Consider the following 23,525-nt stretch of genomic DNA (forward strand, 5'->3'; position numbering starts at 1 on the left):
TAGCTTTAACTACTATGCTAGTAGTAGTTGACTGAGAGAGAATTAGGCAGCATCCACACTGTGTTTTACCTCTGGATTACATATGTCTCTCTAAAAATGTGTTCACTATTTATCAGTCACATTGAATTCTTTTACTGCTACCACGTAGACTTTTTTTTTTAATATCTCAATTATATAAAAGTTTCTTTTGGTGAAGATAGTTTTATTTAATTTTGGGTTACTTGAGGAATCCTCTCTATTACTGTTTAATCCTTGGAGTTGGGATCTGTGAAAATGCTAGTAAGGATTTTCTTAAAAAATAATTTTAAAAATGAGGAAGGACTTTATGTAGTCTTCGCATTGTTCCTCAAAGTGATGTTCTTTTCAGTGATCAGAATTAGATTTGGAAAGTCATATGAGAAATGGGCATAAGCTCTGGTTGTAGAATAAGATTCCCCATGAGTTGTAATATTTGGATGTGTAGTTTAGAAGTTGTTTGACCTTAAGCCTTCTCATGTTATGTAAGTAGTGCATAATTTCACAAAGAGCTTAGTGGAAACAGAAAATCTGAGAAATGATTAACGACAAAGTACTGAAACCATGTGGGTCCTGTAGCCTACCTATGGAATAGACTATGTTAATGGGCGATCTACAATAAACTACTTTTACCCACAGCTGTGGGTAAAATAATAAATTATGCAAATTTAAATTTAATTTGCATAATAGCTCTTTAGTGATTTTTATGTTGATTTGAATCATCTGACTCATGTTCAGTTACGTACAACTAAATACACGCATCACATTTTTTGTGTTGAAAGTTTCTTTTGATGTTGTTTAGAATTTAATCTTTCCTTTATCCCATCTCTCCTTCTCGCTCCCTACCCAACCCAAATCCATGTTTAGTGGAGAAGGTGAAGGAACAGTTGAAACTGTCTTTGGAAAACAAGAGTGGCATGGTGCAAACAGGTGAACTGACAGTTGTGCTAGATGGTTTGGTTGTTGAACAAGAATCTCTTACAAATCTCAGTTCATCATCAACCAGTAAGTTTAAATAATTAAATCAGATGTTAATATTTTGAATAACATTTCAAACAAATATAATAGAATATTTCTGTTGAATTTGTTTCTTACTGTTCAGTAGAAGTTCAGCAAAATGGCGAGGCTGTGCATGAAAGCAGAGATGCCACAACAAGAAGTACATCCAGGTTGGAATTTATTTTTGTTTTTTACAATCTATGAAGACGATTAGCAATTTTATCAGCTGAAATGTTTGGATTGTTTGTGGGTTATTTTGAGATTTAAAAGAAGTTTAAAGGCAATAGATTTCAACTGTCAAGACCTAAATTGTGTTACGACAGGTTTTAGAAACATTACTTGTATAATAATAACATAATTTAGCATGAGAAGAATTACATTTACAGCTATGTTCTTCCATGCTGGTAGAGTCTGCTCTCAACTATTTGAGCATTGCCTCTTGGATGTGTAGCAAAACCTCAACTGATTTGAAGTCTACTAAAGGCAACAGCAGAGATCAGGGAAGCTCTTGTTCAGTGTGGTTTTGTGTACTTACTCCATTTGTTTTCTTTTGCTGTCAAGAGCCACTTCTATTTGTCCCTACCAGCTTGTTGCAACCTACCATATAAATGTGAGGAAGAAGGAAAAAAGCTTAAATTACTTTCCCCTCACTCAGTTCCTTTTAAAGATCATGATCAGGAATTTAAGAAACTTGCATTGAATTTAGTAAGTGATATTCAGAGCACTGAGGCAAAGGGTTTGCCTGCTTCAACCTAAAGTAGCAAGAAAAAGGCTTTGGGATCAATTTTAAGTAGTTCTTAGCTTCTCTACCTTTATATCAGCTCAAGGACTGGCTGGAGAGGAGTAGGAGTAGATTGTTTGTCCCTTTACCATTACTGAGTCAAAATAGGTCAACATTCAGATCAATTTGATTTTATTGGCCTGCTCAATTACCTTGGATTGAACCTTTTTCTGTTTACGTTCTTGACACAGGATAGAGTGAAAAAACATACAGTTCCTGTGCATTTGAGTGACAGGGACACATTTGTCCTCATATGTTCCACTTTATTCTTTTTTTTTAATATGTGGAGGTTTGTTTCTGTTCCCCCACAGGTGCCCAATATGGAGTGAGTGTTAGAAAGGTTTAGGACTGTTAACAGTGATTTGAAACACATCTGCATACTATTTAAAAACAGTAGTAAGAGTCATGTGTTTTCATTCAGCTGTTGTTGGAGATGTGGCTTTTACTGGGATCCTGCTCTTGATGTTTTAAGTACAGCAGTTTTCCATACAAAAGTTTCCATTTACAGTTAAAATTAAGAGATGAAGAAAAATTTTAACATAGTTTCTGTACATGTCTTCAGGAAGCAAATTGGGTTTACAGTCTAGAGCTGAAAAGACATAATACTTTAAATTCTCTGTTTATATTGCTTCTTTGGAGTTGGGTGGGATAGCATAGACACACTGCTTCATCTTTCTTCCTGTCCAAAGTGAGGCTAACAATTCTCACAGTTTTTTGTCATCTGTTTAACTTCTCTGATTTTTAATCTCTACTCTTTGAGAAGACTTGGCATTAAATGCAATTTTCACAATATGCGTCTCTGGTGGGCATCTTGAAGCATATTGGGATAATTTAAGTAAAAGTGTAAATGAGCAAGTTTCCCTTGGGAATTTCCCTTGGATTACATTTATTTACATGTGGCCATATAAACACACAGCTACCTGCGTGTATCTTTTCTTCCATGTCCTTCTCTATGCATAAGAAGCTCCTTTTCCTATTCTTGAGGAAGAGTTTTGTTACTTTGTTATTACTAGCCTAGTTTTTGGAGACATGACAAACAAAACCAATTGTTTCACTTACTTAATGAGAGAAAACATTTTCCTGCTCGTAGCTGCACTTTGTAAAGGTCTCTAAGGCAGTTTTGGAAGATGCAGGAGGCACATCAGTGTGCCCAGCTCAATTCGAATGTGTCTTTACAAGTAAAAGATGAAGTGGAAAATCTGTATCTGAAACCCTAAAAACCAAAATTTGCCTTTTCTTCTTTGTTTTCAACTTGCACTTGACTGTTATGTAGGCTGCAAACATTGTGTTATAAACCATTGTGAATTTACTTCTATTTCTTTATTTATTTCTTTAGCATGACTTAGTGTAGTATTTAATTTGGTTGCATAACTATTTAACATGTTATTTGTAGTAACCTAAAATGATCTTTTATTTTTACCAAGATCTGCTTGTGACATTTCTAATGGAATTGACAATCAAGTACCTTCGAACTCAGTAGTAGAGAACACATTCTGTATAGAAGCTGTTAATGGAGAGAGCACACTATCTCCTACTCATGTTGCAGCCAGACCCAAGAATACACCAGTACCAAAACCACTTGCAGCTCAGCCTGTCAACAGCACTGGTAAGAATGGCAGTTATATGTTCCATAATGATTTTTTATGTGGTTGAAATGTAGCTGAAGTTGAGCCACTTTTTTTGTATTTTTTTTGTTAGATTTCAACAATACTGAAAGAATGTTTCGGGGCTTGAATTTATAATCTTGTATGTCCACTTATGTGAATTTTTCTGGATTAGATCCATTCTTAAACGTACTATTTTCATACTTTTTCTACCCTGTCAGTTCTCTTCCTTGATGAAGAAAGACTTAAAGTCTCCAAACCTTCCATTTCTCTGTCCCAGGTGACTAAACCATATTACTGATTGTCTGGAGCAAAAATCAGATTTATTTCACAATTGAAAAACTATGGTTAAGGTTTTTTTGCCATTAGATAAATGTGATTTTTAGTGCTATCAGGGAACTGCTGTGTTCTGAGTTGAGATGCTTTACAGACTCTCCTTGCCTTCCATTTTTTCAAAAGATATCCTATATCAAAATAGGTATTGGAGAATACTAAATTTCAATTTTCAATACAAGGCAATTACTTTTAAATTTTGGTTCCTTTGTGAAAACTTCATTTAATAATGACTGTGCTTTCTAACCACTTTTCTCGGTGATTTAAGAGAGATTACAGTGATAGCAGAGGAAAAAGATCACCTCACATAGAAGTAGGCAAGCTGTTAATAAACAGTAGAACAGAGACTGTAATAAAAAAACTCACTTTCTGTTAACAGAGTGGGAAACGTGGATATGGTGGGAAGATAGCAGAAACAATTCTGAACTTTAAAAGGTAATAATGAAATTAGGCCTTCTCTGAAGCTGTTAGCTATTTGGAGAACTTGAATTTGATTCCCCTTTCTTATCAGTTGAAGGATAGAAGGCATATATATTATTTAGGCATTGCCTCTTTTTGTTCAATAGTGATGAGATCCATTTAAAATCTGTATTAGGATAGGGTAATTGCAAAAATAATTGATTTGTTCAAACAGTAATATTGATGAAATCATGAATGAGCTTTCACTGAGGCACTAATACAAGAGTTTTCAGCTAATGCACCAGTTAGAGGAAATTTCTTTTTTTCAATGCACAGCATAAAACCAGGTCTCCAGCATTTGTTGTTGACAAATTCCCTCCTCCACCCTGCACTGTTCTGCTTAACAGGATTGCAATTTCACATGATGTTGCCAGAATTGCTGTTTTAGATCTAATTGCTGAGGTAATCTACTGATGTAATGTTTTATAGATCTGTTTTGGAGATCAGCTTACTAAAAGAATTGATGATTTGTCACTTACTTTGCTTCTAACTTTTTTATGTAATCCCATTCACTCATGTAGATGAATTGATTTTTTTTTGGTAATGAAAGCTGAAATTTCAGTTGTGTTTTTTCCTATATATGTAAAATTATTACTAGTTAAAGCAGAAATTTGAAGAAACTTGATCTAATTGTCTATAAATATGACTGTGCTTTATATCTGCTTGAAATGATACAAAGTTTTGACATGTCTTGATGTGCTTAACCTGTTTTGTGTGAGTTGGAAGTAGTGATGTATTACATTGGAATAGTTTTGTTCAGAAGCAGTGCCTTTAGAGATCTACTGCTGCCTGTAAAATCATGCTTATCAGTATGTGTATCAAGAAAGTATTTATGGCCCAGTGATAGTTCCTTAAAGAAAGTGACCTGCTGATTTAAGTACATTGCTGATGACGATTTTATTGTTTGTAATTCTTTGACCGCTTTCCTAACCATTTGGGAAAGCAAGAAATTGCTGACATTATATATATCTTACAAGTAATAAGTGAGATATAGCGATTTTTTTTGGTTATATAGAATTAAAATAAACAAATTCTTCAGAAGGATGGAACAACATTTTATAGGCACTAGTCTAAGGTTAAATTTTGCAAATCCGTATCAATAAATTTATGAATAGAGAGGATTTGGATTGATCTCAGTCCTTAGAATTGCAAGCCCATAGTATTCCTATTAGAAAATTACTTGAAGTTTATGTTGCCTATTATAGAATATTTTTTATATATATCTCTCTATAGTCTTGTAGAAAAAGGAGTTCCAACACTAGAAGAGATACAAACTGATGAGTTTAAATTAAATTGTCGCTGTATGGTGTTGGTTAGTGCTGTAGAAAATGAAAGTTGTGAATGATGTTGCACTGTTTTAAATAGGGGCTTGACTTTTAATGGGGGTCCTACTGACTGGTGTACTTGATTTAACTTCCCTAAGTCAAGACCTTGTTGTGCTGAGATACTGCTCTATTAAGCTCTGCAGATGATTGGTGTTGATGAATTGTTGACCAAGTGGACTTGGGAGCAATAAAGCCTTCTTAACCCTCTTTTCCTGCTAAATCCACATCTGCTTTAAACCTTTTATGAGATTATGGTTGCTTAAGTTGGAAGACATTTGTATTGTTCTTTGAAAGACAGAAATTGTTTTACTTAAATGAAAAAATAATTTTCTTCAGTCATTGAACTATGTAAGTTACATTAGCCAAATACTGATTTTTATGTTTTAATCTTGTTTTTGGAGGTGGATCACAAATCACACACAGGTCATTTTTTCTTAATTATAGAGTTCTGTACCTCACTGCTGAAAAAGGAGAAAAAATTTGTCTTTAAGAACTGTCTCTTAGTTTTCCAATTTTCGTGGAGTTATTTTCTTTCATGTCGTACTAACCGAGATTCTTTTCTAAAAATGATGTTTAGTTCAGAATTTCTAAGCAAATAAAGCAGTACTGTTTTTTGGGAAGCAGATGGGTACCTGTTGCTAATCTAAAGAGTAAGGTGTAAAATTAAGTCGATAAAGATATGCAGAAATTAAGAAATTACATTAGCGGGGGAGTATAGAGAATGGCTCGCAGACTGTAAGTTTTAATTGCAGCTTTAACTGAGGCAAGTACATAGTGACTTCTTGTCACCTGGGACAAAAATGCTGCTTATGGCATATAGGTATGACAAACATATTCCTTTTGTGTCATTTACTCCACAAGTTGATCATTTGAGAAGTAAATCTAATCAGATTCTGATTGACAAATATTCTTATTTCTCAGTTAATGGTGAATCATCTGCCTCTGCACCAGAAGCTGATAATTCTTCTGTCTCTGAGGCTCCGATATCTTCAATTGAAGCTTCCATGTCTTCAGATTGCACTAGCATTACAGTAGAACCCCAGTCAGCAACAGAAGCAACTAGTTGCTCTGAAAGCCACGTTTCTGCATTTCCTGCTGTATCTGCTGGACTTGAACCTATAGCGGCAACAGACTTTGCTCAGCCTAATGCTAGAAACAGTATAGCAGCAGATGCAGCAAAACCGAGGGAATCCTCCACCTCAAACACAGCTGCAGAACCTGTAAGGCAGCAGCCTGGTAATGCCAGTACTGAACCTTTGCCACCAGGGTAAGTAAGTGGGCTTGATTTTAATGCTATAATTTTGTTTAATCTGAACATACATATAAAGAAACAGGAATTTAATTCTATAGTGAGATTGGCAATTACAGGTCAGGTGTCTGACACAGAATTGTTTTAATCTAAGAAGGGGTTTGTACTACTGCTCTAAATGGCTAATAGCTCTTGTCTTAGAAAGTAACAACTGGTAACTGTTTGGCTGAGACGGTATTGGGATCTAAACAGAAAAACTCTTGGTCATTATTGGTGTCAGGACTTCTCATTTTATATACTTAATCTTATTTGAATCATAATTTGTTAGCCCTTTTGTTCTTAAAGTGTGACAATGTAGTAAGAACCAAATGTAGAGCATTGAAAATTAATAAAATATTCTAGAAATACTTGTGGGTAACAATGTGTAACAATGAGGTCAGTAATGTTATAGATAAAAATACAGATTGGAAATGTATGTATGTGCTCAAAATAGCTAGAAAGTTTTAATTTGACCAGACTGTTAGAAACTAATACTGTAGTCTTAAACTTTAAATGTAATATTAAAGATGCACTTTGACATAAAATATAATATATACTTAGATATATTGATCTTAATTTTTTTATAGATGGTTTTGTGTTTGAGTAAAGAGATGTCTTCAGTAATCCAATGGAAATACTGACATTTCAGTAGTATTCTAAATATTAACTATCTTAGCATTTTCTGAACACAGAAATTGTTTCTTAACCCAAAGTGTATATACCTTGTGTCATTGCTAGCTTTCAGAGGGCCTGTCTCATACCTCCTCCCTCTGAAGGAGGTTCAGTAAGTTATTAGTGACACTTCACTCGAGTTTCTGCAGTTGGATAAACATAAGGGCAAGCATCTAAAAAGACAGAAGTATTGTATGTATATTGTTGGTCAAAAGTTACAAATATTAGATTCAGATGCTTTGACAATGGAAGCTCTTTATAGGTGGGAATTCCTGTGGCCATCACCCTTTAACATACACCTCTTTTTTTTAACTTAATTACATGCTTTCCCATTGAGGACAGGGTCATGAGTTCCAGGTGTAGTGCACACCATGGCCAAATGCATTTCTTTATCATTTATGCCTGGTCATGTTTCTGTGGAGTTTTTTTGTGATTTCTTGCCTCCTGCCTCCCCTACCCCAAATCCACCTGAGTCTCCATTATGTTTAGCCTAAATAACTCTGTTATAGTGACATAAGAAAAGTAGCAGCAGACTGTTCCCTACCTTCTTGTAATATTATCATTTAATCTCTTGAACTGCATAAAACATTTTGCAGGAGTTTTAATAGTGAGGAAATGTACATCAAATCCTATGAGTAACAAGCAAGATGTTCTGCCTACTTTTTTGGGAACTAATTAATTATGTATATAAGAAAAACAAACATATGCAAGCATGGGCTTTAGTGTTTTATCTAACATTTATCCTGGTCCTCTCTCTACCTTCAATATAAGTTTGCTTTGGAACTAAAACTGAAGAAATAGTCTCCAGGTACATCAGATAGAGAATTTACCAGGATAGGTAATAGAAGCAGAGGAAAACAATCTGATAACATGCATTTCAGGTTCACTCTGAAAGGTCCTGTTGTTTGTTGGATATAGGGAACAGTGTTTCTAAATGTAAGCTCCCTCTTTTTGAGAGAAGTATGTACTTGGCAATGCAAAGAATGTATCTTTAAACATTTTTCAAATCGGGTTATTTTAGCATCCAAGCCATGAGCAGATAATTAATTGACTTTGTCTTCAGATGTCTTAAGTAGAATTTGAAAATGCGTGTTAGTATTGATGTATGTTCATTTTATATACTACGTCCCTTAAAGAAGTCTTTATGATGACACCAGTTCAAGTGTAGTAACTGATACGTATTTTTTGGTGCTTTAGAATGAGTTTTAGATCATAGTTTTTTCATTCAATACCGAGGTGTATTTTGGCTTAGTGGGAAGTAAGTCTTAAGATAGCAAGTCTTTTTCTCTTGAAGGTGGGAGCAAAGAAAAGATCCTCATGGTAGAACCTATTATGTTGATCACAACACACGAACTACAACATGGGAAAGACCACAGCCCTTACCTCCTGGGTAATGCAGACTTTTTTGATTTAAGTATGATAAAAGTGCTATTATTTTGTTTGATTGGTACAGGAATACCAGCTTTTATAACCATATTATATGTCATATATTAAGAAATTCTAGCTTTCAGTTAGTTTAGAATGATACTAATTGCAGCTATTGTTATAGGAATGTTTATGTTGCATGTTCTGATCACTTGTTTTAATACAGCTACTAAATTATTTTGTGCTTCCTTTAAAATGTAAACATTATACAATGCTTGTTTGACCGTCTTTATTTAGGTGGGACCACTAGGTGTAGTGCAGTGGTTCCAAGCCTCAGATTTCCAGGCAAAGTGTTTTCTGTGCAACCTGCCAATATTACTTAGAGTCAGAGGAATTCACAAAGTTAAAATTAAGTGACAGAGAGCTGAGCATGCTATTGCTTGAAGTCCACGTTTGCTCAATGTGGTTGTCCTTCTACCAATAAAGTTAGAGAGTACTTTTGTGTACTTTAGAGATTCTAGTACTTCCTTAAAGTATTGCCTAGGAATTTAACATAAAGAAAAAATTAGTTACGTAATATTATTGAAAAATGTATCTGTTTACACTTGTCTTTCTTGAAAGCTGGGAAAGAAGAGTTGATGATCGTGGGAGAGTTTACTATGTGGACCACAACACCAGAACAACTACATGGCAGCGACCTACAATGGAATCAGTCAGGAACTTTGAGCAGTGGCAGTCTCAACGGAATCAACTGCAGGGAGCTATGCAACAATTTAACCAACGATACCTCTATTCGGTAACTTTTACGTAAAATCTATAAATGAGGAGAGAAATTTAGGTATACTTTCTCTTTTTATAAACTGATTTTATAACTATTCAGCTCTACGTGTTACAAGATATGTGGCATCAGTAATTCGGACTCTGATTCTGTTGAAAAAATGGTTAAAAAAAAAAAATCCTTAAAGGCAAAAAGTACTCCCTTCTAAGTCTTTTCCAAAACTTAAGCATTGTTTACTGCTTTGATACTTAAAACTTTCAATGATAGTAGTAACAGGTAAATCTAAAGCAGTCTCCTAACTGAAAAGCAGCAGTTTGATTTTGAGTGTAACTATTCCATTTTCTTCTGACCCTTGCTTGTTTCTGTTCACTGGGGAATAATACCACAGCTTTTCATTTCTCAAATTTGCTGTTGAAAACTTGTGAGTGGATTTGAGATTTTTGGATTGCAAATGCTTTATAAAGCAATATTAGGTAGCAAGATGATCCTTAAGATACTCTTTGGAAAATGAAAATCTGTTCACATATATAAAAATTCCACTCTGCACAAAAAAAAAAAAGAAAAATGTCAAAATTTGTAGGAGGTGGATGCTTTAGTTACAAATCAAGGCATGGGTTGTGCAGTCTAGGCTATTTCTGCCTTTTACATTTAATTTTTCCCATGGTTTGTTTTCTTGGGAGCTAACTGGGGACTTCTGTGGAGTTAGAGTATATTCCGAGCCTAGCATGGTTTCACTTAATATTTTAATCTGGGATTTTTAGTATTTTTTTTTCCTTTTAATCTTACTCTGTTGATGCAATTTTAACCATCCACCTACTTAATGCATGCAGCTGCATTTGCAAAGAACATCAAAGTCTGAAAATAGCCAGACATCCAGGGAACACATCGTGTGTTGAGGAACCAAAAACCCCTGTGTTGGCAGTAATCGCTCTGCTTGGAAATGTTTATTATGGGAAAGAGTGTTCTTAAGGAAGAACATTGTGCTTATCTCCTTATATGTTCTTCTCCAAAACGTGCAAATCATATCTTGTTATTATGTAATCTGTGTTTCTTCACAAAAACAGACAAAAATGGCAGAGCTTTTTTTTTTTTTTTCAGAATGGATAGTCTTCAGAAATAGTGGTAATTTTAAAACACATGAAGAAAAAAATATGAATAATATTTGGCCTGACTGAATGTCCTCTTGTTTTCAAATAGGCTTCAATGTTATCAGCAGAAAATGATCCACTTGGGCCTTTACCACCAGGTTGGGGTAAGTTAATCAGCTACTGATTTCCAGAAATTATAGTTAAGAGAAATTTGGAATTAAATTGTTGTATAGTGGTATTTTTTCTTTTTTTCCCCTAGAAAGGAGAGTGGATTCAAATGATAGAGTGTATTTTGTAAATCATAACACAAAGACAACACAGTGGGAAGACCCTCGAACTCAAGGGTAGGTGTGTATATTGACTGTGCAGATAAAAAGATCTTGCTTAATTCTTGTATGTCATGATATGGGGGAAAAGTACTGTCTGCAATTTCTTCTGCAGCTTACAAAATGAGGACCCTCTTCCAGAGGGCTGGGAAATCAGATATACCAGAGAAGGTGTCAGATACTTTGTTGACCATAATACGAGAACCACCACCTTCAATGACCCTCGTACTGGTAAATCTTCTGTGTAAGTGAGCAATTAAATCTGTTTTTAAATGTTTTCTAGTATGAGAGGACTTCATTATTAATCTGCAATTTTATCTGGAATTGAACAAATTGTTGTCCTGTAAATTTCATCCATTTTCAAGTTTTAATTTTCAGTTTAACTATGACACACTCTGCTGTACTGCTGTAAGATTCAATAGTTACTCGCTTTAAAAATACCAAGAGTGTAATTGTTTTTATAAAATAGAAGTGAAGCAAGCTTGAATATTGAACTAATGTAACTAATATTTAGGTTCTTCAAAAACCAGAAAATTATTGTAATGAGTATTTCTTAAAGTTATACACCCTCTAGCAACATTAATGTCTGAACAAAGTAGTTGTATATACTTTCCAAAAATGCTACATGTGAATAATTTTTTTAAAAGCAATTTAATTAGAAATATTGGCCCAGCCTGTGGTGCCTGTCTTAACATCTTTTGCGTAGGGTAGTGTTTACTTCTGATGACGTGTTAAAGGTTTTTCGTTCAAAGAGCCTATATTGTGCTAGAAGTTCCTACACAGTTCCACAAGCAGATGAATTTCTGAAGCGTATTTTATCTTACGATAACAATGGTTTTGTATGTTTGGAATCTATATGCTGCTGTTTAGCATTGAGAGTACTGTTTGATGTCTATATGATTAATGTATCACCTCAAATATATTTCCTTACAGAAATAAAGGGCCACAGATTGCTTATGAGCGTAGCTTTAGGTGGAAACTGGCTCATTTCCGCTACTTGTGTCAGGTACTGATCAAATAACCAGTTACTTTTTGAAGCTATTTGAATTTACATTTATATGGGCTGCCTTTAACATTGCTGCCTTATGATTACAGTCCAATGCACTGCCAAGTCATGTGAAAATCAACGTATCCAGACAGACTTTGTTTGAGGATTCCTTCCAGCAAGTAAGCTTGTAAAGATTGTTGTGTGTGTTTGTCAAGAGAAAGTCTAAGAACGAAAGTGGCCATAGCCAGTTCAAGCTAATGGTCCTTTGGGCACAGTAATCTTCCTCTAGTGTTAGCCGAAGGGGAATTCTTAGGGAAGACTGAAAGAACCTAAGTAATGTATATAATACTTTTACCAAATGATATTTCAGCTCCCAGCTGTTTACAACTGAAACTTCTCTTGAGCTTGATGTGCTTTCTGGGTGTTTTGGTTAAGGGACTTCTCTTCTGTGAGCTTGTCTGTGCTCTTGTGAACTTCTTGCATCTACAATATCTTGTGAAGAGTTACATAGCTTAACCACATTCTATTCCATATTAACTTAACCACATTGCGTTTTTGATTCCTGTGTGTCGTTGCATGCATTAAAAAATACAATTTTCTCCAATTAAACCCAGTGTTCTGCTTTATCCTTCAAACGTTAAATCTGTGTGTTTGAAGCTTACAGTTCTTGAGTAGTCTGCGGCCAGTTTGTGTTCTCTCCTTTTCTCTGTAACAGTGGAAGTTCTTGCTGCAGTTAGCACTTCTTGAGAGGGATTCTCTATAAGTAGAAAAATATATTGCCAAGGAAAGTATGTTACACTTATTCTGGATTAGAGTAAGTTACTCTCTTACATGACTTGCCTAAACCCAAAATTCTGTAATATGTCAGATGAAAGGCCTTTTCGACTTTATTTTATGATAATGAATGCCTAACGAAGAGTATAAGAACAGGGCAACCATAAAATGATGCTTTCTAGATAATTCTTTCCCTCTTACTAGCAGTCTGCAGCTCAAGGATTTTCAAGTCCAAATTGCTATTTTTGCATGCAGTTCATTGATTGAACAGTTCATGAGGTAGTCTAATTGCTTGTCAAATTTGTGTAAACATTTGACATATATGACATTTCTGTATTGATTAAAGAAAATCTAAATAAGAAGGATTGTATTGACAATGTGTAATTTATTACATTACAATTTTGGGTTTTTTAATAGATTATGGCATTAAAGCCCTATGATTTGAGAAGAAGATTATATGTTATATTTAGAGGAGAAGAAGGATTGGACTATGGTGGCTTGGCAAGGTAAAAGGAAATTTTTTTAAATAGTTGATTTTTTTAATAACACTCTTAACCTTAGTTTCTAATGTCATTCTATTGGCAAAGAAACTGTTTGCTTTTGCAGTCTGACCCTGGTTACCTTTTTAGCTCCCCTTAATGTATAAAGGAGGTGTAACTGTCAGCACTGGCTATTGTCATCAGGCTATTGTTACGGGTCGTAATGTTGCGTTAGTGAGACTGTGGTCTCAGTTGTTCAGTTGCTTTAGACTGAGTTATTTCAGAAACTTTCTATTAGAAAACTCTACTTTCTTGGAAGTAGGGACCGTGGTTTTCTTACTTGCAAAAACACAAGTGAAGACCAGACTGGTGCTGATGTGAACAGAAAGGATATAAATGAGGAGAGTAGTGCAAGCATGAAGTAACAGCAGATGAACAGACGTGTAGGCTGTGCAGGAATGCAAACAGCTAGACTACAATTTTTTTCTAGAATCTGAAGTGGAACTTGGAGGGAAAATCTGGTAACAGGAAAGCCATAGGCAACATGTATTTCATCTGTTGACTGTATAGAAGACATAACTGACTACTGCTGCAGATTACTTGACTGAAATGTTACGATTGGGTTGAAAATTCCAATATTGCTGCAGATCCAAGGAATTAGTAGTAGTCATAGATGACAGACTTCTTTGGTTGTTTTTTTTTTTAATAATATAAAAGTGTTCTTTTTTTTAATTTTGTTCTGGTTTTATGTAGCTTACTGTGTTAAAATGAAGTTCAGTGAAAATACTTAATATTTGTAAGTGACAGAGCTTTTCTCTGAAGTTTGAGCTCCTTTGGATATGTGGGTGCTTAGGCTTCTGAATTATAATATCTGATAGACATATGACAGCAGGGAAGAATCCAGTTTTTGTGTTGCGTGGCTTTTGTTTGTTTGGTGTCCCTATTGTGATGGCCCTAGGCATAGGATGGGAACCTGGATAGTTCAAGTAACACGTTCTAGAGAAACAAAGTATTCCAAAGAAGGGATGTTAGAGTAATTTAACTGATGAGTGTTAGTCACAGAAATTAGCAGAATATGTAAAATATGTAAGTAGTTTAATTTTGTAGTTTTAGGAATAAGTGTTGCCCAATATTTTGTATGTGAAATGGAGAAGCAGTAAGGATCTCATTGTAACTTGAGCTGAGAATTTTTAAGTGATACTGAGTAAATGTTCATGTATTGACTTGCTATTGTAATACTGCATTAATACAAATATAGAATGATTTATGACCTGTCTCTCTGCAGGCTAGAGTCAGTTTTTCCTCCAGATTTTTACTTTGTGTTTAGCAAGTCTAATCTGGCACTATGTCCTATGGTTTGTTCTACCTGTTGATTTGAAAAAATTGTTGTTGCTTCTGACTTGTTGCTAACTGATCTCTTTGATTCTTCCCGTTATCTGGCTTTGATCTAATTTAAATGCCTATGAAATCTGATACTTCTATGCAGAGTTAAGATAATTGTCTCAGTAGAAAAATTGCATAGACTGCTGTACAACATTCTTGTTCTTACTAAAAGGTACACAGAACCCCGTTAAGATTAATGGATCCTGACTGCCTTTCTCAGTTTACTCTTTTTACTTGGCCTTTGGGTTGGAAGAATCGTGATCCTCGACTTGATTTCATAGAACTGTTAGGAGAAACATGCCAGTAAACCTCTCATTTCTATTCTCAAGTAAATAATCTAATCTCAGATAATTATAGGAATAGAAAAGATACCTCTGAAATGTGACAACTGGGAGGCAGTCAGGATGGAATAACCCTGCAGTTATTGTAGAGTAGACTTAGCTTTTTTGTGACTTTTCCCTAAGCCTGATTGTTCAGTTCCAAAGACTTAGGGCCTGATATAAAAATTCCCGAGTATACATGACTGCTTCTGAGGTCTCTGATTATGTGCAAATACTATAAAGCAACAAATATTCTAAAATAACACTGAGAAGCCAGATTCTATTATTATTTCAAGTCAGCTGAGTTGGAAACTATGAAAGTGGTGAATAACATATTGGAGTTAAACCTCAACAAAAATATATTTTCACACTGTTGTACTCTTTGGGATTAACTGGTGCATGGTAATTTGTTAAACCACAGTAACTCAGTGTGTGTTCATCTGTCAGACTGGGAAAGCAAATAAAGTATGTTGTGGTTTGGGTTGTTTTGTTCTGTTTTACCTGGATTGTTTATAATAAGCACTGCCCATGGAATAATAAGTAATTTTTTATAAGCAGAGATTTGAGTTATATGGAATAAAGCAGCAGGCACGAGGGGGACAAATACTGGTTGAGGCAAGGACTCTGTAGGCACAAATGTTACTAGCAGGCAGCTAAAACCTCTGCTGTAGGGTGTATTCAATCTTAACAGTAATTTCTAAACTTTGGAAACCATGACTTTCTAACTTGATCAATTTTCATAATGAAGTTTCTTTAGAATTAAGAATTATATAATGCCATATATTATTCTGTGATTCTAATAAAACACTGTTTGTATTATTTTTCTAAGTTTGCATATAATTTGACCATTTTGTTAGTTACCTAAAGGAAATGGTGATAAACATCTGTATTTGATGGCTTTTATGTGTATACATGTTTTTTTTTCCTTAGAGAATGGTTTTTCTTGCTTTCCCATGAAGTACTGAACCCTATGTACTGCCTATTTGAATATGCTGGCAAGAGCAACTATTGCCTGCAGATAAATCCAGCATCAACAATCAATCCTGACCATCTTTCATATTTCTGTTTCATTGGGCGCTTTATTGCCATGGTAGGTTAGATTTTTAAGGTTTTATTATTTGCTGTAGCTATACATTTATTCCTGAACAGTGTTTGTTTTTACAGTTGTTAAAGGTTATATTAATCTCTTAGAAATGGAAGATTAAGGAATGTAAGGTTATTGAACCAAAGTATTCCCTGAGAGCTAAGTCTTTTACTCACTCAAGTTTCCTGGGATAGTGATGAAAATTAATGTGACATTCGATATAATATTTTGTTTTTATCAATTGGATGTGTGTACCTCATGCAAACTGCAGTTTGATTGAGTGTCTGAATACTGATGCTCTGAAAAAATCTGACTAGTCTTTCCTGAAAAAAGCTCCTCAGTTAGGCTTTGGTATACTTTACTGTATTTGGAAAAAAAAAAAAAAGAGAAATGTTTTGTGGAGTACACTGGGCTTTAATTTAAACCTACGTGCTTGGGTACAGGGGTCAACTACTGAGGAGAGCAGAAGCTGGCAGGGAGCTGATTCTCTGCCATCAGGTATTTCTTAAACTAAAAGCCTGATGAGACTTGTTGTATCATCTCTTCTTCTGATATCACTGGGTCAGCTTTCTATAGTGGACTCCTGCTGTGTCACTTCTTTCCTTCCATGTAGCGATAGAGTCATTTCTCCACGTAATCATCACGATACCTAGAGGTAGTCCTCATCAGCATTGCTGAATGTAGTCAACAGTGAAACTAAAAAGAGTAGATGAAAGTGCATTTCCAGGTTAAAGAGACTGGTGTCTTCTCCTGCTGTTCAGGCTTTTTGTATGAAATCAGAATAAATAAAACCAAAGAGTTATATAAATGGAACAGACTTTAAAAAAGTTAGGTTTGGGCATTTTCTTGTTTTTGCTTTTCTTATAGATACTTCTTGAGAAACAAATTTGTTCAGGTTAGGTGATAACATCTCCAATTTTGAGGATTTTATGGACAAGTTCCCCATTTCTGTGCTGTCATGAACGTTTATTTCTTTGAGTTAACGCTTTCAATAGGCAGCGAACGTTTTTGTTTCTCTTAGAACCCTCAGCAAGTGATAATGCTATTTAGCAGGAAGATGTGATAAAGCTAATTAGGTGCTAGAGCCAAATTCTGATTCTTTTAGTTGGCAATTTTTGGTGCACATAATGTAAATCCATAATGGAAATGTTAAGAAGACTACTTCATAGAAGTACAGATCATAGAAGAGAACTTGATTAATGATTTAATGTAATTTAAAGACAAACCTTTTTTTCCTGAAGTATTTCTGTATTTTCGTTTTAAATTCTCGAAGGGGCATGAAGGGAGGAAGAGATACTGGTGTAACAAGGCCTAATGTGGTCAGTTGCAAGGTTTGAGTGTATTTGTGGCTTGTAATGGATAGCACTTTGCACCACTTCGGGGATACCATCTAGTGGCTTGAAATAGCTCAGGCAATATTGTCAGTGGGAATCATTCTACGGAGTCTAGGTAGGCTTTTTAATTGCAGTTGTAGTTTCTGTCCTTCTCACAGTTCTTAAATAGTTATGAATTGTTTTGGGTTTAAGTACTGAAACAACTGTGGATGTTTTTGTCTGAAATGGTGTTACACATAAAGAATACACAACTTACTCTGTAATAAAAAGTTGTTAAACGAGGTTGGTTGAAGTAACTTTTATGTTTTGCTGTAACATTATTTAAGAGCTTAATTTTGCAAAAAGCAGGAAATTGTGTGAGTGGATATTGCACTTGGCATTTAAATTTTCCATTTCAAGCAGCTTGCTCTCTCATGAGAAGTACCGACTAGTTTAAAAACACACAAATAAAGGCCTCTGAGAGAACCTTTTTGAGCTCTCCTAATGCAGAGGAAAATGGCCTGGTAGAGTAAGCCTTAGGGGAAATGAGAAGTGGGAGAAAAAGATGGAACCTTGGCTTTTTGTAGAGGAAGTGGGCCATTACATCGGCTTGTCTGCTCAGAATTTTCAGCTGTAAGGAAAGACCAGCAATGAAAGCCATACATGGCTTATGTTTAGGGTGATTTTTTAAGGGGTGTTTTGTTGAAGAAAGGGCACTTGATAAGGATAAGGAAAAAAATGTCAGTATAGAGGTTAGGACTGTGTGTGTGTATGTGTGTGTCTGTGTAATCCTATGCTTCAGTATTAGGAATTAGCTTACACTTTTTGTGTAAGTATAACCATGTTTTAGGGTTTCTTTTCAATTTCCTTTTTTGCAGTAGAAGGGATAATCTCATTTCTCAGTTCTGTTACCTATAAAAAATGTGATTCCCAAAGCTCTTTCCAAAGCAGTCTGTGATTGTATTTTTTAACTGTCTTTTACAAGCTGCAGTATCATTGTGTAAAGGATGATTTTGCAGGATGTGTATATGTAGCAAAAAATGTAAGTGGCACTCAGGTTCAAATATTATGAACAAGAAGGATCAAATAACACTTGACATATATACCTATCCACATAATAGAGAGCAAACACAGCAATTTCCTCTTTTTATATAGACTTCATCCTTTCATGAAAAGGATTTTTTGAATAAAAGATACATGCTTGGAAAAAAATTGTCAATTAATCATTTTTTTTTCTTCCCGTTTAATGTAATGTTTTGTTCTTTTTAAATACCAAGCTGCTACTGCTGCTTGGTGCTTTTTATTATTTGAAGGAAAAAGGAAAAAAAGAATTCAAGTCCTGAAATACTTCAAGAATTTCAGTAGTTCAGTAAAAGCTAAACAGACTTCTTTCTGTTCAACAGGCTTTGTTTCATGGGAAATTTATTGACACTGGTTTTTCTTTGCCTTTCTACAAACGAATGCTGAGCAAAAAACTTACTATTAAGGACCTAGAATCTATTGATACCGAATTTTACAACTCCCTAATTTGGATAAGGTTTGTAAATTGTGTGTGTGTGTGTGTGTGTAATGTTTTTTGGATATTTTTGTTTATGTAAATTTCATTCTGCCCTTTTTTTCCCCCTTTCTTTTCATTCAGGGATAATAACATCGAAGAGTGTAACTTGGAAATGTACTTTTGTGTGGATATGGAGCTCTTAGGAAAAGTAACCTCACATGAGCTGAAATCAGGAGGTTCAAATATCTTGGTAACTGAGGAGAACAAAGAAGAATATATTGGGTAGGAAGGTGTAGATGTTGAAAAAAAGCATTCCATGTTTCTTCTAGTCTTTTTTGAGACAAGCTGTGATTTGGGTTTTCCTTTCTTTTTTTTTTGAAATGATATCTTTTTACATTTCAGTACCTTGGTACACGTGATCTGTTGGTACATTTTGATTTCTCCCATTCCCCTCTTCCTCTTCCCCCAACCCCTACCCCCTCTTAAGAACACCCCCAAAAACTAGAAAGTAAAAAAAAAGAAAAGTGAGATCTGATAAGAGAAGATGACCTGTCTTGTTACCATACAATGAGTGAACAGGTGAAACTTAAAATGAGGAAACTGATTTCCTGTAGCTTCAGGTAACAGATCCAGGTGGAGGAAGGACATGTATTTGGCATGACTTCAGAATTGATCAGAGTTTGGCTGGCATTGTGGAAACTGAAATTCAGAATGGTGTATAATATAGGGTGACTTGAACTATTTTTTTATTTTCTGTTATGGTCCCCTTACCTGCTTCCCCTGATCTTATCAGTGCCTTTCTTTTTCTGAACCTGTATTTCTGATCCATCTAGTCAAAGTGGTCTCAAAAGCAGAAGTACACAGATATTTTTCTGGGATGCAGTGTATGTCTTCTAATGCATATAAAGTTTCCACATAGATTAGCAATCCTTAGTTTCTCAGTGAAATTGTTTCTGTACTATGTATATACATGTATTGTCCTTTTTTATTTTTTATTCAGAAGTGACTTGACTATTTTAGTTGAAACTTAAAAAACATTACCTCTTCTACCAAATCTAAGCATAAAACAGAAGCTCAAAACAGAAAATGACTATTCCTTGTTGAAACTGGAAGTAGTCTCACGCTAGAAGTGTTGGGCAACCATAGTTGTAGGTATTATAAGCAACAGTAATATCTTCCTATTCGCAGCCTGCATGGTTATTTTTGCTCAAGAATAGAGTATTTTAAAATCAGTGGAAATTTTCTACCATCGAAACATTAGGATTCTCCACTTTTTAAGCTAAAGCCAGTTATGCTGTAAGAAAATCATCATGCCCAAGTAGCATTATTTTAATCAAAAGGCTGTTGAATTTTGGTTAGTGAAAAGTTAACAAATACTGTCTGCTTTTACCATTGTCTGGGTTTGTAGATTTGTGATAGTATGAAAGGTCTCTTGTATTCTATGGAATCTTACAGTGTAAGTGAACAAAACTGAAGGGAGCACCATGTCATGGGAACACAGATGCAATCAACTTCATGATATTAAATGATAATTGATGTTTAATGTATGGGGCTTTTTTTCCATCCCAGGCTAATGGCTGAGTGGCGATTTTCTCGGGGAGTCAGAGAACAAACCAAAGCTTTTCTCGATGGTTTTAATGAAGTTGTTCCTCTACAGTGGCTACACTATTTTGATGAAAAGGAGCTAGAGGTAAGGTTTTCTGTTCAACATTTTACCTTTTGCAAAGGTAGTAACGTATGGGATGATTAAATGGATAGATCAGCTCTCATCCATGGCATGCTGTTTGATAGCTTCTGAAACATGGAGAATATAGTGGGAACAGTCAGGGTAAGTCACGGTGAAAAGCCATTGTATATTTCAATCAGTGTTTTGTGGTGTTCAGCAGTTGGAAATTTTAGATTTCATCCCTAGTCTTAAGATGTGTTTTGTAAGTGTCTATGAAAGTATCAGAATATAAGGTCACAGATAGATCTGTTAATCATAGAAAAGTTTTCCCTTTGTGGTAGACTGGTAGAATTACCTTGTAACAGATGTCACAGAAATTGTTTCTGGTGTATAGTGATAACTTAGTTTCACGTGCATAGTCTAGAATGGGTTCAAGGGTCATTGTGCTTCAGGATGGAAAGCTGGAGCACCTAACAAGGTTTAACACTGAATTTTGCAGGTCCAGAATAGGTAAACCAAGGCCTGATAACAGGAATCGCTTGTATGTGCCATGTTTACTTAACAATCAGCCTGACTTAAGCTCACTGTCAGGGCTGTGATTTAAAGCAGGGACAAAAGACTCTAGTGTTATGCTTATTTATTTCCGAGAGACCTGCCAAGGTTCCCTGTAAACAATGAGCAATGTTCTGAAAGCTTAAGTTAACTGGGAGTTTTTCCCGCGAAAGGACTTTGATCTATGTTATTTAATGTTCAGTTTTCGGGAGGCTTTGCCTCTCAGCATGAATACATTGCAGACATAGACTTTGCAGTGTTTTACCTTTAATAGTAGAAGCAATAGCAGCAATATAATCATCGTCTTGGAATGTGCGGGAAAGTTTTAATGGGAAAGGTAATACTGTCTTTAATACTTCTTTTATGGGAAAGATAATATCTTTTATTATTGAATTATTAGTCAGAATAAACTAAAGTTTCTGATATACCAGCTTTCAGACTTTTGGAGGAACTTAGAATAAAGGAAAATCTACCCATGGAGTAAAATGAAAGAATTACCAGTCCTTGTTTGGGAGCAAGAACTTCCATTTCCATTAGTGTGTCTCATACAAGATGCAAAATAAACTCTTAATTTATATGTGTAGACATGTATGTGTGTTGTCAAGCAATCATTCTCTTCTCTAGGTTATGCTCTGTGGTATGCAAGAAGTTGATTTAGCAGACTGGCAGAGGAACACTGTCTATCGTCATTACACAAGGAATAGCAAGCAGATCATATGGTTCTGGCAGGTATGTTAATCGGTAAAATTTCCAGCTTCTTTAGATTCTGTTTTGGTTTGTAACACAAATGACATGTGGAATGAAAGGATGACATCTGAACAGAGGTTCTCATTGCTTCCCTTCTTTTTTGCTTTTCAGAGAAGGAAAGGAGGGGAGGGTAACTGGTTCTTAGGATGGGAAATCGTATATAGATACCCGTATTACATTTGGATGGCTGGGTCATGAATACTTCTCTGTATTTTTTCCTTTTTATTGATTATACAGCAATAGTTTCTTGTATTCTTAGCAGTGATGTACCTTCTAAATGTTCTTATATGTAGTAAGTACACCTGTACTAGCACTAACTGATTATAACTCACATTTTAATGCACTTGGCTAAGAATTATTTTCAGAAAAAATCCTCCAAAAATGCTATACAGGCTTCCAGATTCTATGAATTTCTTTGAAGAGAAGTTGCAGGTAGACAGTTCCTGTCTTGTGATAAATGACCATTTTAGAGATGCTTTTGAGAAAGTTCCTGAAAGAAAATGATGCAAATCACTATTATCCTAGCTTATTTATGTTGTCAGAATAATGTAAAATCTGATGGTGTGATCTCATTTTAAGAAGCTCGGTATTGAAAGAATCTTACAGTTCAAGTAACTTTGATATTATTTCATCATTTATAGAACAAAAAATATTAATTTTGTTCCCCAAGTTTTTCTGAGGTAGAATTCTAGTTGTATCCATACCCCTTCTCTTACGGAGACATTCTCTGTTTCCTTTCTCTTTTCTTCCCTCTCCCTATGAAATGAGGCAGCTGTCACAGATACTGTTACCACTCACTTGAGGCTGATATATGCAGGGAATACTTTAGCCTTCAAATACCCAGAGCCTGTGGCTGGGCTATTGCTGTGTTTAATCAAAATATCAATAGTCTTCCTATAAAGCACCGGCACGATTTATATTTTAGTGTAGAAAATAATAGATAAAGATTCTTCATATTTGCTGTTTCCAGCCTTCCCCACTGTAACAGTTGACAGTGCATATAATCTGAAGTCACTGTCTTACCCCTCCACTGACTTTTGCTGAAATCGAGAAAGGTAAACTGTCCTCAAGGTGGTGTCTTTTTAAAAGGAATTATGGTTTTTCAACAGTCTTGTGGAGTTTTTGTTTTTCTCCAGCTATGTTAAAGACTTTTATTAAGTAATTTGAATTTCTGTGTCTAGTTTGTAAAAGAAACGGACAATGAGGTTCGCATGCGACTTCTGCAGTTTGTCACTGGCACTTGCAGATTGCCACTGGGAGGATTTGCTGAACTTATGGGTAAGTAAAAGGTGACCAGAACTTCTATATATGGAACTGTTTGTTCCACTTGCAAATGAAGGATGTCGCAGGTGTACAGATGGCAGGATCGTACGTCATGTACGTCAGCTTGGATCTAGAAGGGCTTGTTAGATCAGAAGTCACGTGAATACATTTTTAAATTACTAGGACTCGATAATGTTCATATTCATGTAATGTTGAGTAGCACCTAATGAGCTCTGTCTGCTGCATCAGAGTTGTGTCTTATGTTACAGCTATATCACGTGTGCTACCTAAATGGAACAGATTGAACTTTTAAAACCTTTCTTTTCTAGGAAGTAATGGTCCTCAGAAATTCTGCATTGAAAAAGTTGGTAAGGAAACCTGGTTGCCAAGAAGTCACACTTGGTGAGTTGTTGTGTAAACTTTCT

General features: G+C 35.2%; 1 protein-coding gene across 5 annotated transcripts in view; it reads left to right on the top strand.

Moving 5' to 3' along the window:
- Positions 1 to 23,525, top strand: part of WWP1 (WW domain containing E3 ubiquitin protein ligase 1) — a 57,017-nt gene that overhangs the window by 30,186 nt on the left and 3,306 nt on the right. For 4 of the 5 annotated variants that reach the window (XR_009818659.1, XM_061995549.1, XM_061995548.1 and 1 more), the window contains 19 exons: positions 883 to 1,020; positions 1,118 to 1,184; positions 3,220 to 3,401; positions 6,438 to 6,783; positions 8,771 to 8,866; positions 9,463 to 9,637; positions 10,817 to 10,871; positions 10,967 to 11,051; positions 11,149 to 11,277; positions 11,967 to 12,039; positions 12,129 to 12,200; positions 13,213 to 13,301; positions 15,908 to 16,067; positions 18,778 to 18,911; positions 19,014 to 19,154; positions 20,442 to 20,562; positions 21,715 to 21,819; positions 23,019 to 23,115; positions 23,430 to 23,502. Coding sequence is in view for 4 of the 5 variants with exons in the window: in XM_061995549.1 (XP_061851533.1) it covers positions 883 to 1,020; positions 1,118 to 1,184; positions 3,220 to 3,401; positions 6,438 to 6,783; positions 8,771 to 8,866; positions 9,463 to 9,637; positions 10,817 to 10,871; positions 10,967 to 11,051; positions 11,149 to 11,277; positions 11,967 to 12,039; positions 12,129 to 12,200; positions 13,213 to 13,301; positions 15,908 to 16,067; positions 18,778 to 18,911; positions 19,014 to 19,154; positions 20,442 to 20,562; positions 21,715 to 21,819; positions 23,019 to 23,115; positions 23,430 to 23,502 (2,338 nt within the window). In the remaining variant the exon portion in view is untranslated. The remainder of the gene's footprint in view (positions 1 to 882; positions 1,021 to 1,117; positions 1,185 to 3,219; positions 3,402 to 6,437; positions 6,784 to 8,770; positions 8,867 to 9,462; positions 9,638 to 10,816; positions 10,872 to 10,966; positions 11,052 to 11,148; positions 11,278 to 11,966; positions 12,040 to 12,128; positions 12,201 to 13,212; positions 13,302 to 15,907; positions 16,068 to 18,777; positions 18,912 to 19,013; positions 19,155 to 20,441; positions 20,563 to 21,714; positions 21,820 to 23,018; positions 23,116 to 23,429; positions 23,503 to 23,525) is intronic. The other variant, XM_061995550.1, reaches the window with a different exon arrangement.

Source organism: Colius striatus, chromosome 4, assembly GCF_028858725.1.
Source record: "Colius striatus isolate bColStr4 chromosome 4, bColStr4.1.hap1, whole genome shotgun sequence".
NCBI lineage: Eukaryota > Metazoa > Chordata > Aves > Coliiformes > Coliidae > Colius > Colius striatus.